This window comes from Typopeltis vanoorti, chromosome 21, assembly GCF_054136105.1.
Source record: "Typopeltis vanoorti isolate ZY-2024b chromosome 21, IOZ_Tvanoo_1.0, whole genome shotgun sequence".
NCBI lineage: Eukaryota > Metazoa > Arthropoda > Arachnida > Uropygi > Thelyphonidae > Typopeltis > Typopeltis vanoorti.
The window spans coordinates 44102424-44122930 of NC_143569.1; the positions used below are offsets into that span (position 1 = coordinate 44102424).

The 20507-nt window shown below is 38.2% G+C and overlaps 1 protein-coding gene across 1 annotated transcript in view; it reads right to left on the bottom strand.

Moving 5' to 3' along the window:
* LOC150094811 (cell adhesion molecule Dscam1-like) overlaps nucleotides 1-20507 on the bottom strand; it is a gene marked incomplete at its 5' end in the record, with an annotated part of 713296 nt that overhangs the window by 143813 nt on the left and 548976 nt on the right. The window contains 3 exons of the mRNA XM_090411118.1: nucleotides 4471-4764; nucleotides 6104-6271; nucleotides 10765-10923. Coding sequence (XP_090267244.1) covers nucleotides 4471-4764; nucleotides 6104-6271; nucleotides 10765-10923 — 621 coding nt within the window. The remainder of the gene's footprint in view (nucleotides 1-4470; nucleotides 4765-6103; nucleotides 6272-10764; nucleotides 10924-20507) is intronic.

Below are 20507 nucleotides of genomic sequence, written 5' to 3' on the forward strand. Positions count from 1 at the left end.
AAAAGAATTCTGCCTAGGAGCCCGTATGTTCGTTTTTCATTAGTGCTTAAATTAGATTTCACTGGCCCTGACAGTTTTTCGGACTGTTTCTAAGCAATGATAAACGGCGAACATACAGGCTCCTGGACATGATGTCTTGTACAAACCAAGGCAATTGGTAAGATTTTCTATGTTTATGCCTCCAAGCTTCCCCAAAATTTATAGCAAGGATTTGCAGCTGCTATGCGAAGGAAGGAAAAGGGCCCACTGGGACTGGGCCGCGTGGGCCCAGTTCAAAACCGAGGCAAAAGAGCTCTTCCAAAACATCTCCAGAGAAAGAGCTCACGCGCAAAGGAAAAAAATGAGAGAGCTGTACCGAGAGCTAGGGTGGTACCGGGCTAACCAGAGAAACGGTATTCCTAGCGATTCGCTTATTAAAGCCGTGGAAATCGAACTCGAGGCACTTCGACGAAAAAAAGTCGCCGAGCTCGATTTTCGCACCAGATTGTTTCTCCGGCAGGCGGAAACACCTTCGGCCGCTTTTTATAACCGGCAGCGCATAGCAGCACAAGATGAGAAAGCGGTTCGGCAAATTCATGCTAACGGGCAAACACTCACAACCACGGGAGACATCCTGCGGCAATTTTCCCAGCATTACACGAGAACCTATTCCGACGAAGCTGAGGAGACAGGCGACTTCGGAGTGTGGAACATTGACAACATGCCTGAACACCTCAGAACTCTTCAAAAGAGACCAATCACTTCGGAAGAGGTTACTCGAGCCTATAAACAGCTTAAGCTACGGAAAACCCCTGGCCTGGATGGGCTAGGCGTTGAGCTCTATCGCTCAGCCTGGAACTTCATCTTGCCTATCCTGGTCTCACTATTCAACAGCTTCCTATTCACTGGTGACGTGCCTGCTGACTTCGTTAGCGGGTACACAATTTTCATCCCCAAGAAAGGGAGAGACCTAAATAGCATGGGTAGCTGGAGGCCCATTTCCTTGACTAACACAGACTACAAATTATTCGCAAGAGTGATTTGTAACCGTCTGAAGTTGGGCATTGGGAATGTGCTAACCAGCACTCAAGTATACGGAGTTCCGGGAAGATCGATGGCACTCAACCTCTTCCTGATAAGAGACCTTCTTCGCTTTGTGACGAACAAGGAACTCCCACTTGCACTCGTATCAGTAGACTTAGATAAAGCGTTCGATAGTGCAAAGCACAACTTCCTGCACTATATCCTAGAGAAAGTCGGAGTGGCGGCCTGCGTAAGGGAAGCAATCAAAAGCATGTACGGTAAAACAACAACGCACATTGCGATTAATGGGTTTCTTTCAGAACCCATTCCCATACGCAGAGGGGTTCGGCAAGGCTGCCCCCTTAGCCCCCTTCTTTTCTCTTTAGTACTAGAGCCTCTTCTAAAAAAAATTGATGAGACGCGCGCAGTAAGAGGAATACCGCTACCCTTAGGCTCCAAACAGAGCAAAACTGTCGCATATGCCGATGACATTGTCGGAACCCTTAGGGATTCTTAATCGATTTACATCTTCTTCGGCATACTGCGAGAGTTCAGCGTGCTCAGTGGTCTTCACACCAACCCAGAAAAAACAAGAATCAAAATTTATGGGAAATTCGACCCTGCCAGTCTTCCGTATGGTCTGAAACCCACAACCGGCCCATTAACAATACTAGGAATTCCCTTCCTAGAGACCCCAGTGTTGCAAACACAACACTTAATAGAAATGTGTTGCGAAAAACTAAAACCCTTCAGTCCCAACTACCTATCATTCGAAGGTAGAGCAACAGTTATCAAAACAGTCCTAAAACCGATGTTACTGCACACCATTAACCTCACAAACATAACAGACACACAAGACAACGCCATTCACAAACATATCACTAATTTTTTCTGGAACAACAGGAAACACGAGGTGCGCAGGGCATTTCTCCATCTTCCCCCCACACAAGGGGGATTCGCCCTGCCAATCCTCAAATACTGCCACCTAACCAACGCTGCTCAGACCATACGGAAAGCACTGGCATCAAATCACCCTTCCGGCAATCTGATGATGAAATACTTCTTAGGATTTTTCCTACCCTAACTTCGGGATCACTGGCCACGCCGGACCATGTGCAGAGACGGTGCCTGAGTGGTACTACACAATATGTAAACTTTTTAAAAAATTGGCAACGGATGGAGTTCGAGTGCTTCAGCTCAGCCCAAACAAGCTGTACTGGAAAATTTTTGACAGCTTTGACTGGGAAAAACCCGATCTGGGCACAAACGAAGAGGTGCTGTTCACCAACATAAAAAACAGCTGGGGGCAACCATTTCACCGGGACTTAGCTTGGAGAATCGCCTACGGCAGACTCCCGGTGAAACTCGTAAAATCAGCTTACAACCCGCGACCATGCAACCCCTTCTGCGACGTCTGCGGTGCGATAGAAACCGTAGGGCACCTCTTCTTTCACTGCCCGCCAGCACAGCGTGTTTGGCACAGACTGGCTGAGGTGCTTGCGATCCCAGCGCTCACATTCCCCGAAATAGTCTTTCTACAGTTTCCTCCCCCAGTAACCAAAAACAAGAAACTGTTTTTGGTTACTGGGGTAACCAAAGAAAAGTTTTCCAAATGTGATTAAGCACCACATTTGGAAAACCAGGAAAAAACACCTTCTTAACGAGGGGGATCGCATCTATCTCCGTGTTAAGAACTGCCTCTCAGCCTACCTCCGCCGCTTCCTGGAGCAGGAAAGGTACTTACGGGGAGAAGAGCGGTTCCTGAGGAGATGGTGTGATCCACCAACCATCTGCCAGATCATACAGGGGGGAATCCGGTTGTGTCTGCACCTATAACACCTTCAAGTTGTAGGTGTTGACGCTATCTCGATCTTCCTTCCTGATCAGCGTTTAACCCACAGGTAGGTCTAGTCCTTTCACAGTTGAAAGTTTTTCTGTCCCCAGGTTGGGGTTGACCTGAACAAACCCGGACTGCGAAGGCCAACATCGAGGTGGTCCCAAGCCCTTTTCAGGGCGGGGTCTTCCGGGCCAGGTCATCTCCCTTCTTTTCCTGGTTATACTGTTCTGGGTTTGCTCGGCAAACTCATTCCTCTATAGAATTGTCTTCCCCATAGTCTTTAGATTTATTTACACTTGTTAAATTTGCTTAGTCTCTCCTTTTTTTTCCTTTTCAGGATTTTTCCTTTTTAAAAGTGAAAAATCAACGACCGCTTTAGAAGCACCCCTGGGGGGTCAACAGCTAAAACAGGTCAGCTGAGGCCTCTTTCATCTACTCTACTACTATGCACTCTATCTTTATTTCCTCTCCTACTATCTGCTGAATCTCAGCCTATCTTACTCCACAGGCCAATGATGAGATACGTTGAACTCACAAAATTATTATTATTAACTATAAAACATAGATGGATCTACAATACACTCTATCGTGTTGTCTTATATGTGCCGAATTAGAGTCCTTTTGCTCTATGTTTTTGAAATTTCTTTTATTGCCTTTTTATTTTTTAAAAAAGGAATATTCTTCTAATGATGGTTCAATCAACAGTGTTATTGATGTGATGAAGAAGACTTTACCAGGGTAACGGATGGCGATGCTGTAGCCAATGAAGTGTTAACTGAGGCTCGGCTATTTCCGTTAGCCAGCTATGACCAGAGCCTATAACTAAATAACACCCCATCTACACATTTTCTTCAATCAGATGAAGGGATAAAGAGTTAAGGACTCAGTCCCAACTCCTCCCCCCCCCGAAAAAAAACAGTGTTATTGAAATTTAAAATGCTAATATTTTAATACGATTAACTGTTCAAGAAATGCAACTTTGAGAATTTGTGCATTATTTTTTGTAAGGAAAAACGTATGGCGTAGTTATTTTTAAATAATAGGTTTCTCATCGTAATTCTGTAACAAGGTTTAATAATAATGCAACTCGCGCTAGTAGAAGCTGGATAAAGAACCATTACCCAAAAGAGAGAGCAATTTTCAAAAAAGGGGGAAATGATGGTAAACAGGAAGGATTGGTGTACACATCGTATTCTGCTAATTGGATGGTGAATTCTTTTATGCCGAGGAAGGTAAGCATGAACCTAATATTACCGTTGATGTCGCATACATCTTGAGTGGATAAGAGCCCGTAATAGGATTACTCTTGTCGTTCTTTTGTTACGGAAAGAGGCTCCCATGGGATTATAGCTATAAGTGGTATAATTAATGAGTCCGCTTGCGCCTCTGTTTATCGCGAACGAACCCTCCTAACAATTCTGTTTTTGTGTTGTTTGAGCGAACAGAAACTTTTCGAGACTAGAAGCCGGTAGAAGTACTTTAAATTTTATTATACATAGATTAATGAGAACATTTTTATTCATTTTCATGTTTCTTTCCATAAATTAGAAGAAGAAATCATTAACTTGATTTACTTTTTTTAAAAGAAAAGCGTGCATTTTTTTTTATATATTAAAAGTCGATTTTCATACCTGTAACAATAAGCTCTGTTTCACTACTGTCTTCCCCATAGCTGTTGTTGACCATGCAGACGTATCTTCCACTATCTTCTGAGAGAATTCCGTTTATTTTTAAGGTGCCATGGATTTGTTCGAGACGAGGTTCTTTATCGACCAATACCTTATCTGCGAAATCTTTTCTTATCCAACGATACGATGGTGGAGGTTGTCCCTGAGCTGCACAAGGTAGTAATGTTAAGTCTCCCTCGCTAGCCCAAACTTTAGGTTTACTGTCGATAATTTTAGGGGCCAGACCGCCTTGAGGATCTGTAAAATAACAAAAATTCTTATCGCGTTTAAATGGAAAGTTCAATAATGATATTATTTAATAGCAAGAGCTATATTTATTTGGTAGAGTTTAGAAATGTTAAGTGTCTTTAACACTGCTAGCGATTTATTTAGCCGATCTCATAGTGGTGGTGTGTAAAATTTGAAGACATATTGAAGGAATGCAATCGAGACTTATAAGTTGGTAAGGAGTTATTAGCTGATTAATGTGGTGAGATTTTTATTGGAATAATTTGAAGATGGGAGGGGACGACGACACGAAGCCTTCCCTGGAAACTGTGAGCAAGGGGAAAGTATTTTTTTTTTTTTTTTTGCTGGTGAATAATTGGAATCTGTTGCCCGAAAGTGTGGTGCGTGCGGAGACTTTAATTTTAATTAAATTAAAATTAATATTAGCGAAAAACATATGAATATGTTACAATTAAATCGTGTTATTCACTGATATTGATTTAAATTTTTTTTTTTTTGAAGAAAATAATGTTTTCCGAAACCTGACTGGATACTCGAAATCTTATCATTGCCTGCACACCTCCACATATAGATGTGACATTTCTTTTTAATTTGAAATTTTGTTTTCCCCTTTGTCCATCAATATAAACCGAATTCTTGCGGGACATACCATTCAGCTATAAATAGCGAGCGGGTAATTGAATACGCGCGCATCAAAAAGGAATCTCTATTGTTTTTATACGTTTAAACATTAAATTTCCCGTCTACATTGCTCAGGAATCTTGCAACACAAAAGTAATTACCCTTCGCTCCATTAGGTTCACTCCTCGCCGTTCTTTCTTTAGGGAATAATTTTTCTAGTTTAATGCTTTCTGTAGCGATTTCTCCCAATGTTTTCTAGAATACACACAGACAGACAGTAACAAACGGTACACTTTCGTTTGTCAGAAAACTATTAGCAATACAACAATGCTTTACAATACCCACACAAACTTTTTACTAGTTTCTGGTTGTCATAGAAATGAACGTGGGAGCGTTTGCTTAACAGGAATCGCTAACAATAAAACAGTATATTAAAGAGATAGAAAACACGCACACAATATGAGAATTGGGAACAATTCATGCGACAATTGGAATTTTAACCCCAAACAGAAGATGAATTTCGCGAAACCTTCAGAGAGATGATATGCAATACTAAAAGAAAAATTGAACATATTTTCTAGCTGATTGGTAATCTGAAGTATGTTTATATGAAAAAACTTTAGAATTATAAAATATAGATAATATAAGATGAGAGACTGACTGAGGAAATGCTTATAATAATTAAATAAGAATTGGTCACGTAAAAATATGAAGTACTTGAACGTACCTGTGACGACAACTTTTCCTCCAGTAGTACTGACTTTTTCTTCTCCAGTTAATTGATGAACAGATTTGCAGAAGAACTTTTTATGCCCATCTGAAGAGATGACGTGGTGGATGTGCAACTCGCCACTTGGGATAACCAAATACTTTTGTCTTTTCTTGGAGTTGGAGTCTAAAGAAACTAGATGGTAAATAAAATGTTATTAGGAACAAGTCGGCCTTAAGCCTTAGTTGACTACTTCAATGGTATGAATCCCATTGTAGATTCAGTACATTCATGCCGTGGGGCAAGCTAAGGATGTTTTTGTATTATTTTTTATATAGTCCAGAAACTCTTTTGTAGAGATTAAACATTCTTGTTTGGTCTCTAGAGAATGTGTGGGATTGCGAACCAGCTGTTGAAGACTATGTTTAAATAAAATAAATATTTTAAAAATTTTAATTAATAAGTTAAAATATAAATTAAAATATTAAAAATTAAAATATAAGGGGGACTGGAAAGTAATCAATTATTTTTAATAGGTCATTTTTAGTCGATTATATTTTCTTAAATAACACAAATTATTAAATTTGATTTTTATTTAAATATTAGCATTACTTTTCTATTTAAAAAGTCTGTTCGTTTTTTTTTAATTTTAGATTATGTTTTTTTTTTAATATGGCGGACTTTAAAGTTGAAGAGCACCATTTACGTCATTGTATGCTGTTTTTGTTTCACCAAGGATAAAATGCTACCGAGGCTACCAAAATCATTTGCTCAACTTATGGAGACGTATTGAAGATTAACAAATGTCAGCGATGGGTCAGGAGATTTGCAGAATATAATTTTGATCTCTCTGATCGTCCTCGATCTGGAAGACCACTTACTCTAGATGACGATGCTCTTAAGACTCTCGTTGAATCAGATCCAAAACAAACCATACAAGAATTAGCAGAGAAACTTAATTCATCATGGTCAACTGTCCAAGAGCACTTACATAAGAGTGGCAAGGTTCTTAAACAGGGTGTATGGGTACCGCATGAACTGTCAGAAAACAATAAAGCACAGAGACGGGCGATTTGCAATTCATTGTTGACCAATTTTTGGAACGAGTCGTAACTGGTGACGAAAAATGGGTGCTGTATAAGAATAATAAACGCAAAAAACAGTGGCTTTCTCCAAATCAAACTCCAACACCCAAAGATGGACTTCATGCACAAAAGATTCTGTTGTGCGTTTGGTGGGATATTCATGGAATTATTCATTACGAACTCATGGAACAAGGTAAGACTATCACAGCAGCCATCTACTGTGAACAATTAGAGCGACTACATCAAGCACTGTTAATCAAACGTCCTGCGCTTTTCAATAGAAAAGGGGTAATTTTGCAGCAAGATAATGCAAAACCACATTCTTCAAGAATGACTCAAGAAAATATTAGGAAGTTAGGATGGGAACTTCTACCACATCCTCCATATTCGCCAGATATCGCCCCTAGTGACTATCACTTATTCAGGTCCTTAGAACACAGCATAAGAAATAAAACCTTCCGTTGGCAAGATGATGTCCAAAGGAGTTTGATATCATTTTTTTGCCTCCAAAGAAAAAACGTTTTTCAAAAAAGGAATTCCAAACTTAGTAGATCGTTGGAATAAGGTTATAATTAACGATGGCGATTATAGAATTGAATAATGTTAATTTGTTCTTTAATAAAATTTATATTAAAAATGCAGTTAAAAAATTGATTACTTCCCGGTCCCCCTTATATCAGTACATTCTAAGTATGCTTAGTACTTGGTTTACTGTTGAACAATATGGTTTTTTTAAATGCATCAACGCTTACCTTTAGATGAAGTAATTAAAACAGTGAAAATTGGTCAAAATCAGTTAAACAATTTCGTCTAGAGGTGTCTGAGGAAGAGAAGTTACTTTTTGCTTTCAAATTATTTCATTAATAGTTTCTAATACTTCAAATGCGGTAAACACGCTACATAGAAATAGTTTAATATTATAATAAAGTTGCCTTTTTTTTTTTTTTTTTTTTTACAAAATTTCTATAAAAACCATACACCATATAATGTTTGGCATTATATATTTTATCTAAATTTTGAAAAGTTAAGCTTATTTGCTAAGTAACTATAAATGATTTTTATCAAATCATGTTAATAATAAGCTTTGAGCAATTTTGTAAAATTAAAAGACTTTCTTTGGATGTTTAAGGTTGTGATATGATAGGAGTGGGAGGAGCAGAAGATACCATAGTGTCGTAGTGGCTTCCTATCGAACATTTTCTTTCAAATTAATGTTATCTGTCATTACTCCAAATTGTATTGTATTGCTCTAACTTTTCTTCTCCCATTCTGTTTAAGTGATGATACCACCTGAGATTAGGTCTGCAGACCTAATCTCAGGTGGTATGATTAACAGTGGAGATAGTGCTTACTGTGATTCTTCATCCTTTGTTTCACACCTGATTTTACATGAGGCAATCTTTAATTCTGACTGCTAACTCGAAACACACACCATGTACTGCTCGATATAATGCTCCAATTATAATGTAATTCAATGTTTTACACAACTTTTCTCTTGGAACCTTGCCTTTTCCAGATTCTCAAAATTTAAGTACAAATCTTTGTTACCATTACTACGATTTCTCAATTATTTATCATAAACAGAAAATCTGATAATGACAACCTCTGTTTGTCCTGAACCCAACTTGTCTTTCCAAAGTTTATCTACCACATACATAAATCTTACAAAGGAATTTCCACGTGGAATATCCTCGATAATTTTCAAATGCAGTTTTAGTTTTATGTTTATGAATGACTACTATGAGAACTCTACGCTAATCATCCGGAATTCGATTTTAGAAGACCATACAGAATGGCAACTGTCAAACTCTTATAATCCCCATATTTAAGCATTTCTGCCCGAATGTCATCTACTCCCGCTGCCTTTCCACATTTCAAGTTTTTGATGGCTTTTTCAACCTCAAGTATTGAGCTTTAATTTCTTCCACTCCCCATAAAACTGGCACTCATCTGTAATAACGTAAAAATAAATTAATGAACCCTTGTCCATCATGGACCAGGCAAGGAATAAAGTGCTAGCTTATATTAAAAGTTTATTCCATGTTTCCCTTTATAACAGCAATGTATTTTGAGTTTCTTTTCTCATACGTTCAGTCCCGTAATATGAGGATTGATTGAAATATTTGAACCAGAATTATGTTTTCAAGAAAATTAAAGCGCATGCAAGTATTTGAGGTCTCTCATTCAAGGTGTGGATATTTCCTATTGTACGTAGACATTCTTTCATTACGTTGCGCATCTCTTCTCTGATAAGCCTGTTTGGGAATTTCTACAGCTGCCGTGTCACATTCAGCATCGTCCTAAATTCATTTTTCCATTGGGATGTTTTCATCGTGAAGAAGATAAAGAAAAACATATAGTGAGTACGGAGGATTTACAAAGGCTGTATACTAGGCTAAGAATTCGAGGAGCAGAAAAGATGTTGTCGAAACGATGTTGGCAAATTCAGAGTTTGTTTTTAGGAAAGAAATACCTCATATTACAGATCCTCCGCGTCAAACAAGCAACGAACTTTCATCCATGAAAGTGTAACTATCTTTGAAGCTGAAATATCATACGTTTTTGGGATTTTTCCATCAAAGTTTCGAACAAAGCTTATTGCTCATTCACCAAATCCATTTCACAATGAGATGAAGAGAAAAATATGCTTCCACTTTGGATCAGCTCATTCCTGATTGGTAAAGCTGCCATTATTTGTAGTAAGTGGCCTTAGAAGATGTTGCTAGTGAGTGTATCGTAGTGGCAACCATACGAGATTACCATTATGGTACTTTCCTTAAAATCCCTCTCGGTTATATTTCTATCATTTGTTTTCTATAATCGAGACTAATTCATTATATAAACTGAATAGAATTCAATAATACTACAATTTTTTGGAACCTTTTCAATCTCCTTTTAATATTTTAAAATCACGATAAAATTAATAATTGGAATTACCTTCACACTCCAAATTTTCGATGAAAATTTCTTGATATTATGGTCTTATTCTTAGATAGTCTCGCTAAAAATATCCAATTTTCTATTCCCCCCCTATCATAAAGTGTGATATTTAAACATAACTTTTTTACTGTCAGTCTATTATATTTGTCAACTGCGTGCTCCTATCCTTTGTCTGCCTTGAAGAGAGAAAAAACTCTTACGTCTGGTTAAATTAGTACCGCCACGTCTTGTCACGCCCGCTCTTCCTTAAATAATACAACATTTTAAATAAATAAGAATGATATCAGTTATTATAATTCTTTTTTCAGAAGTTAATGTAAAGCATAAATCATTTTGCGCAGATAAATAAAACAGCCAAAACAAGTATTTTTACCACCAGCAGATCTTTTTCAATGGAAAAAGTATTGATCAATGACGTCATATGTGCAGGAAAAATTAATTGAAACATGCATGCATGAGTTGATAAGAAAATCACACTTTGGAATGGTCCGTAAGTATATTTTCTTATTTGCAAACAGTAGCGCGGACTAGAATCGATTGCAACTGTAAACCTCTAAAAAAAAAAAAAAAATCTTTATTTTCTTTCCAATTGTGCCGTTGTAGCTGTTTAATGGAGATAAAGAAGTAATTCTTGTAATTGTAAAGAAAAATTACCTTTCTGCGATATTTTCATAGAATTATTGTTATCCGACACCCATGATGTGACTTTGACGTGTTCTCTCACCGAACTAGGCACGTGGCACCTCAGTACAGCCGTCGTGCCCTGGATGGCGTATTGATCGTAGACGTGGGTTTCATAGTCTTGACGTAAGGCTGAAACAGAGAAGATGAAAGATTCATGAGTACTCGGAGATCGGCACACTAAAGAAAGTGGAAACAAAACTTTACTTGTAGTTGGCTGTTCGTGTATCCAACAGCCTTTCGCATTTATTAAGGTTAATGCTGCGGAACAGGCTACACAAGGCAACGACACGGGCCCATGAGAACTTTGCGTGACAGAGAATTGCAAAATACTTTTTTTAACCATCTTTTTCTTCCGTACTTGTGTGTGTGTACTCTAGTTAGAGATGCATATGGAAGAGTGTGTTTATGAGGCTGAATTACTTGAAAACTATGGACAATATAACAGAGAACTTTCTTTTTCGCGTGTATGTGTGCGAGGGATGCATCAGAAAGAATTTAAGACAGGGTAGTGTGTAACACACACACATAACTTTCTGCTACTTTGGGAATAGAAGAATGTCTACGGCAATTTTCAACGTGTGTTAATTTTTCTGTTTGTTTTAGAGATTCCTGAGCAAAAAGGAGGTCTTGCATGTTTAATGTCTTTAAATGAATTTCATTGACTATTCTGCCACCAATTTTTTTTATCTGGGGTCGTTCTTTAATTGGAAAATCAAAAAAAAAAAAAAAGGCTCGCGAATATGAACGATCCAAATGGTGAAGTATATCGACATGTGTATAGAAAAAAAACGATTGTGTAGTCAGCTTCAGGTTGAAGTTATTAATAACATTAACACGATCTTAATATTTATTTTAATTAGAAATAATAATTAAACTTAAATTTTTTATAATTTTATTTTTAATTTACAAATATTAAAAAAAAATAAGTTCTAGAAGTGTAAAATATAAAGACACCTATAAATTTCCAGTATTATATTATTAGAACAATGAAAATGATATTAAACATTGGGCCCGGTCTGGTAGGGGACAAGAGGAGGAAGGTCAAAGTCCTTTTTAGGACTTCCAGGGTAACAAATGGCAATGCTGAACCAAGGAAGTTAACTGAGGTTCGGCTGTTGCTGTTATCCTGGGTGATGAGTTTTTGAGTTCGCTCTCTTAAGGTTTTTGCCTTAAGGGAGCACTTTGAGTCTCCGGGGAAGGTGTTCTCCGGCACGGCCCGCTGAGGGGCTTTGTCGGTGAATTATTTTCTTCGGAATTTGAGCGGTTCTGCTCAGTGGTCGGGGAGCCCGTCACTGAGTGGAACCAACGCTGAGATATGGACGGTCTTTCGCCCACTATGGAGTGGCCTAGAGATCGTCCGATTTTTTGAGATTTTACCCTCAAAAATCGGACAAAAAGGGTAGCAAATGGCAATGCTGTAGCCAATGAAGTTTTAACTGAGGCTCGGCTCTTGCCGTTACCCAGCCATGACTAGAGCTTTTTAGCTCAATAACACTTCATCCACACAGATTTTCTTCATTCAGATGACGGGATAAAGAGTCAAGGACTCAGTCCATCGCCCAGTTCTTATAAGAACATTGGGCCCGTTGAGAACGGTAATCCTTTGAAAAAGTCCTTTTTAGGACTTCCAGGGTAACAAATGACAATGCTGTAGCCAATGAAGTTTTAACTGAGGCTCGGCTATTGCTGTTATCCAGCCATGACTAGAGCTTTTTAGCTCAATAACATCTCATCCACACAGATGTTCTTCATTCAGATGACGGGATAAAGAGTCAAGGACTCAGTCCATCGCCCAGTTCTTTTAAGAACATTGAGTTTAGCGTAAAATTCCAAACTATTTCCACCGATTTATATCAGAATCCTCATCAGAATATTGGAATAGATTGCACAAACGAACTCTGAGAACGACAAATAATAAAAAAAATGTATGTGTGTGTGTGTGTATATATATATATATGAATTGACTATTTGGGAAATGTTGATCAAGTATCTGAGAAAAAACTATTTTAATACCAACTAGTTTCACCAATTTAAACTGTTTGCATCTTCAGGATACAGGACTGATGATAGGAACTAAAGTTAGCAAAACCTGTTACAGATAAGACATTAACAGAATTCTAATTATAAATTACAAAACAACACTGAACGTGTGGCGCGTACATGATTTCACTTGTTGTTGTTTAGGAACGTTTTATAGTTGGTACTAAAGTTCATTTCTTGTGAGTGTAGAGATCTAATTAGGGTCTTCCAGATATCGGATAATATTAAACCTTGGTTCCTATTAAGATTTTCTACAGAACGGGCGACTGTTGTGGCTTCTTTAAAAATACGAGAACGGTAATCCTCTTCTATGTAAGGAGTACAGCTTTTATCCCACTCAATGACATGGTTGGTTGTGGAGAAATGGGATGATAAGCCCGATATATCTTGTCTGTTGTTTTCAACATATCCGATGTGTTCTCTCTGTTTTATCTCAAAGCTTCGTGAAGTTTGGCTGGTGTAACTTAAACCGCACGAGCATGGGATATTATAAACTCCAGCATATTTAAAGAAAGGATGGAAGTCTTTTGGAGATCTTAAGAGTTTTCGAATTGCGTCTTTAGGTTTAAAGGTGACTCTTATTCTATGTGGTTCGAGGAGTTTAGCAACCTTGTTGGAGGCTGTCCCCACGTATGGAATGACGATTGTGGTAATATATTGAGTGTCTTCTTGTTGTCTTTGTGGTGGATCAGAGAACAGAATCTTGTTAACAAGATTCTGTTCTCTGATCAACAAGAAGACCTCCCACCCCCAAGATTAAATCCTGAGTGCGCTACTGGCTTTCACCAGTAGGAAACCTTCTTACGCAGGAGTTGAAAAATTCTAAGTTCATGAATGAAAGTTTTTATATATTTGCAATACATTTTGCTGGAGATCAGAGTTGCAAACTATACGCAAGTGAATTTGATATTTTGCGTCCATTTCATACGCTTCAGTAACCTTTAACTTACATGATTCTATATTTCTCTCCATTAGCATGCATGCTTACGTTGTTTGCATATTCAGAAGACAAATGTGTCCGCTGATATTTACTTGTGCTTGTATTAAACAAACAGGAGTTGTTTTAATGAAAATCTTACGAGACTTCCTAAGAGAAACGGTAACCATTACATGATGCATTCATCCGTTTGTCTTAAATGAATAGATAAGAATATTCAGTTTTACAATAATGATGTTAGAACTTTCTTCAAAAAGGAGAAAAGACAATCATAATTTAAACAAACACCATCAACAATGACAACACAAAGAATCATTTCCATAAAATGCTATTTCACTAACAACCAAGTATTGTTATGTTCTGAGTCAACGATGCCAAAAGGTGGCACGTGGCTTGTTAATTTCAATTAACAAGAAATTAAAAATTGTTGTAAATGAATTAATTATTGAAAGATACATTTAATGTGCTCTAGTTTAATTTTTTTCATTTATAGGCAACGTTATCATTTTTCGCATTATATTTTATTTCAATAATCGCCTAGAGCAACACTTGGAAAAATGATAAAATAATAGGGATTTTTTTAAATGACGTAACGCTTCAAAAACTAAAACAAAGATAAATATGAAAAACAAAACCAATAGTAATTATCCATGTATAAATCATGATTATTTTGTCATTCAATAATATTTGAATGACAGACATTGTGACACGAAAAAGTGACTACTGCAAACATCTTTCATTCAAATGTAGCTGAAGACCAAGTGCTCTTTCGCATGGTTTATGACAAGCCGATTCATTTTTGATTTTTTAGTGTGGCAACGAAGGTGTCAAAAGGCTGATATCTGACTAGAAAATTTGTTAACCTATCTATATAAATGTTCCTGTGGCGAGACATTGTTTTAACATTTCCTTCCCCAGCTGGGGGAACCATAATCGATGCCGAACATCGGTGGGCGCTGTTCAACATGCATGCGCTACTACCGGAGTTGCAAATAACTGTCACTTATGCGCGCCGAGCTCCGTAACGTGCTAGATCGATGACCAAGAGTACGGGGGTTGGCAAAGCTGTTGTATATCCGCACACAGGGTCGTTTTCCGTAATGACGGCTGAAAAATGCAATATGAAGCCGGTTTATCTGCGAGTCACGTGGTGCGCAATAATTAAAGCTCGGATAATTATATTTGGTATGCCGCCAGTTCCTTCAGGCTACGGGAGAAGAGAGCGTAATGAGAATATCTGCAGAGAATCGCTGATGTTCACGTGCTCTGCTTACCCACCCTGTTTTCTCACTCACTTCCTTTCTCTCTCTCGGTGTTTGCTGGCGCTAGCGCTTCTGGAAAATTCAAAATTTCATTACAGCCCAATTAAAGTCCACTTCTCACCACAATTTTCCGAAAGCAACGAACTCTTGTTCTGCAATTATCACATTTTTTAAATTTATTTTTAAAAAAGCACAAGCAGGCCCGAACCCTGATGGATAAATACAGCAAAAAAAATTTTTTTTTTTTTTTGCCTATATATTCACAGAGGTGTGTTTTCAATACAAAGATTTAATTATTTTTTTATGAAATATTTGCTATGAATAATTTCTCTCGAAATTAGGATCGAATGATTTCGATCGCCGACTTTTTCACCGAAAACCACACGAAGTGGGTTCCATGTTTGGCTTCTAGAGCAGGATTCCAAATTATCGAACTCTTAGTCAATTTACAGTACTAATATTACTACATTTCCAACTTTTCATAAGTGGGCAGATGTGAATATCATTACAAAAAAAGAAAAAAAAAAAGGGGCGATTTATTGGATTTCACTTCCCTTCCCGCGCTTCTCTTGTCACCATCAGCAGCAAACTGGAGCCTGTACTATTCGCTTAATTCGATTAAAGTCCCTTTTAATTGCTAATTATTCAAATTAAAAAAAAAACTTACTGAAATGAGCCGAATACTAACTTCGTCATTAGCAACGCAGAGTTGGATTTCTAACTAGTGACGAAATTTAAAACTGTGGAGGAAGTCGATTTACCAGATGATGTCATCCATTGCTTTTAATACGAGTTCCGATAATTTTTATATCCTTTGTAAAGCAATATTTATTAACCTTTTGAATTAATTTCAGTAAATTTAAGACTTTTGTCTTGCTTATGACACCTTCAATGATGTTAATTCCTCTCCAAGCAACGACTTATCGTCAGCCACACAAGATTAAAAAATTCCATTTAATCCATTGAACGGCGGTGTCTCAGCATCATACAGGATTTACTTTCAGTACATGGCAAATTATTAGTTTTCTTTAATTTTAAAGGTGCAATTTATTATTAAATGAAGGAACTCAGATTCCTTAATTATTTTAATTACCAACAACCGATGTAGTAGTATTCCCCCCCCCCCTTACAAAATCATAAATCAGTAGAAAACCGATTATGTCCAGCCTTTCAGGACACTTTAATCCAAGTTCATCTGCTTTCAGTTAGCTTTGATACCTTATTCTCCCAATATATTTATTCTCCTATTTTGCTGAGCTCTGGCACAACCTATCATCCCTGACAAGTCGCGTTAACCGGTCGAATTACCATCTTGTAAATTGTTAATTTTGTTTGCGTGTCCCGTTTACTTTGTCTGTTGATCATAGGATAGAGCTGTGCTAAGACTTTGGATGTCTTTGAGGTAATGTAACTAATATGTTTGCTGATTAGGAGTTTACTATCAAGAATCACTCCAAGATATTTAACTTCAGTCTGCCATGGAATCTTTACTCCCAATAAATAATAAATATCCTCCATGGTATGGATTTTCTTTCTAGTAAACAGTATGGCTGAGCTTTTCTGGGGGTTAACTTGGTTCTTCCAGTCTGCCATCCATTTTTCTAAAATGTGTATGCTGGTTTGAATAGAAATGGCACAAGATTTCACAAGTCTTCTAGTTGCCAGTTGTGGGCTCAGACATCTTGTCATCAGGGCAGTATCATCTGCATATAATGCAGTGAATGTTGTTCCTGGGTTCAGAGGGATGTCTGCTACACAGATTGAGAACAGGAGAAGGGCCAGAAGAGATCCCTGAGGTACGCCTGCCGAGATCCTGCGTCTGGTCGAAACCGTTTCGCCGACCCCGACCTGCATATATTTGTCTTTCAGGTAAGAGTGTATTATTCTTATCAACCTGATTGGCAAGTTAAACTTTATCAGTTGGTAGAGAAGACCTTGATGCCATACTTTGTCAAAAGCCTTCTCTGCATCGATGAAGATGGCAGCTGTATTGAGTTTCCAGTTGTAACCTATAGTAATGATGTCTACCTGCCGGTGTACTTGTTGAGCTGTACTATGGGCCTTACGGAAGGAACTGTTCATTAGGCAAAATTCCTAACTTTTCTGTTTCTGCTTGGAATCTTGAGAGGATCACTTTCTCTGTCACCTTTCCAAGGCTGGACAATAGGCTTATGGGTCTGTAGCTTTCAGGAATGTGAGAATTTTGTCCTGGATTCTTCAGGGGTATGATTGTTGTTGTTTTCCATGTAGTAGGGAAATGCTGGAATCTAAAGATGACATTTGTAATGTTGACGAGATGGACAGTGGCCTTTCTTGGGAGTAGTTTTACTATTCTGTTAGTTATGCCATTCGGTCCTGGAGCTTTTTTACTGTTTAGATGGGAGATGATAGTTATCATTTCTGCCGGATTTATAGGAGTGATATGTTCGGAGTTAACAGTGTTCTGTCTTAAGGTTGTCCTAACATGATGATGAATCTTGTACATAAGGTTGATATTTAGATTTTATAAGATGGATTGCACTGGGATTCAAGGTTTTCTACTAGTGCTTCAGCTTTCTCTTATTCTTTGTGAACTGTCCCTTTCTTGGTTTGAATAGGGGGTATGAGTTGCTTTTTTGGTGCGGATCGCTCTTAAGAATTTCCATACAGAATGATCTTCAGTATTGAGGTTAGCCAATTGATGGTTTCTGTGATTTCGAAGAGCTTCCCGGACCTGCCTGTTTAGATTGTTCAATACTGTTTTGTCTTGTGGGGGTCTGGTATTGTGGTATCTCTTTCTGGCTCCATTTTTTGCTCTGATTAGCTCCATGATTTCTTCTGGGATACGGTTAGTTAGGTGGAAGACAGTGGATTGTCTGACTGATTCTATTGCTTTCTGAATTTGTAGAGTTAGGTTATTTACTGCTGAGTCTATCTCTTCCTTTTTACTGATGTTAGGCACTGGACCAATATGATCGGAAAGAACCTTGGATAACTTGTTCCATGGTATGAATGTGTGGAGAGGAGAGAATTGATCTGATGAACCTAGATTAGGCTCTATCGGACTGTGGTCAGATGATAATTCGTTAACTGATTCCAATTTGAATTGGTATGTTATATTTTTTAAAGATGACAATGTCTAGTACATCCGAGCTACCTGAAGGTCTGAAGTGGGTGGGCTCGGTAGGACAGGCCACAACAACAGAGTGAGTTGAGCATTGCAAAGTTGAATATGTGTGGCCTTTGGTGTTAGTTGAAGAGCTGTGCCAGGCTGTGTGTTTTGAGTTCAGGTCTCCTGCTATTATCATGGAGTCATTTGGACCAAGTATGGAGTCCAGGTCTGTTGTCAGCAGAGGAATGCTCGGAGGATTATAAGCAGCATAGATCTTGAGACTCCCAGCATTGCAGGTATGTACCTCCACACCAGTCACCTCCATGTTTATTGTTTGGGGCTTTTCTATTGTATTATGATTCAAATAACTCTTAATATATATGGCTGTGCCTCCACCTCTTGTGCCAATTCTATCGTTTCTGTATATAGTGTATCCACGGATTATTGGATTATTAGCTGGTCTTAGGTGTGTTTCATCAATATCAAGATGATATCAGCACTGAGACGAGTTGAAAATTCTTGAAGTTCCAAGACCTTGTTCATCAATCCATTTGCATTCCATGCCATTATCATAAGACCTTTTGGTTTGAATTTTTCACTCATGACAGATGGCTGTTATAATGGTTTGAGTGCCTTGCTGGAATCTCTGGAGGATGGTGAGGGGGATGTCTTGCTGAATTGCTGCAGCATTGTGGCAAGTGAGGCTGTTAAAACCGATATTATGTTGGAGTTTTCTAGCTCGAGAGATGTTGTAGGCTTAGTTCTTGCAGCCTCAGCATATGTTTTGGTCATGGTTGTTCCTTCCTGTGAGGTCTGGTGCATGTGATGGTCTGGTGTCCCTCGCCGCACTTCAAGCACCTGACGGCTCCCTTACATAATTTTTGGGCATGACCAAACCTTTGGCATCTATGACACTGACCTGCAGATGCTCTTTTTCTAAGAGGCTCATTTGAAATCTTGAGTCCGCATACTACTGTCAGTTCATAGATCTGCTTTTGTGTGTCTTATTTCCACCAGCACCAAAGGCATTGGTTTTTTATCTGATCTGAGCATCCTACTCACTTTTACTAGGGACAGGCCTCGTCTGGAGAGATCTGTGCTCACATCTTCTGGAGTGATACCTTCAGCTATCTCACGTAGAACCACCTTCAGGTTCTTTTCGCTGGGTAAAGGGAAGGTGTGGTATGGGACATTAGCATTGTCCATAAATCTGGTTATCTGTCTGTAATCCAAGACAGTAGTGGGTTGTATTTTAACTCCCTCATCTGAGTTTTTGGCCCATGAGAATGAGATGTTTTGTTCTCTGAGGGCTGACGAGACTGGGATCCATTTTGCCTTCTCCCTTAAGATGACTAGTGGTATCTTTTCCTTAGGACCATTGCATGCTTCTATCTTCAATATTGGTGGAGATTTTTCTCTTCTTTTTGACCATTTGGAATTCTGTATCTGTTTCCGAGGCCTGATAACTGCTGCCTTGGGATGTAGCATCTTCTATACTTGGAGAGTGTGCAAAATCTGATTGAATCAGAATTATGGGATCTTCACTTATGTCATCCATATTGTCCTCTGTGACTGCTGTGGGATAGAATTTGTCAAAAAGCTTGACTTTTCCCGGACAATTATCACTCAGCAGCTTTCCTAGTCTGAGGAATTCCTTGTATACTTCCTCGAATTTGGCCTCATTCAGAAGTTTTGCCATGACAACAATAAATTAGAAATGTGTAAAGGCATAGATGGAAAAAGAGTAGATTGCTCAGGTGTCCCGAGCATGTTACAGATCATCCTGTGGACTTTTGTGGTCAACTAGCAAATCCCATAGACACACTCAGGTGTCTACCAGCAATAAAATACAACTAGCTATCCTATAGTAGGGAAAAGGAGTGTCACGAAATCACTTGGCCACAGATTGAAATCCTACCTCCCTAATTAAAACCATAAATCTACCGGTGGTCCTCATTGCGGGTGGGGCCTGCCGGCCATTAGACCTCTTGCATGTTTCATGCAGAGGGAGAGACAGTAGGAAACAAATTGTGTCTGCGCCAGTGCAATGCGCGTTTCGTGAAAAGCCTTGTAAACACACTAATCAGGCTCAGTCTAAAATAATTTATTAAAAAAGATTCGTTTAATATTTTTAGAAGTTTTACTAATATTTTTTAGATATTAAATTTTTAATTTAAAATATAAAATTTAAGTTACATTATTATTTCTAAGAAAAATAAAATAAATTTAAAGTCACTTATTCGTTTGAAACGAAAAAAAAAACAAGTTATAGATTTCGTTAAAAGCGGCTAGTCTAGTGGCTTTGCGCTTCGCAACCATATGCCTGGGGAAGGAGTGTCCCAGGTTCGATTACCGTCGAAGACGTGAGGAACTTGAGGATCTT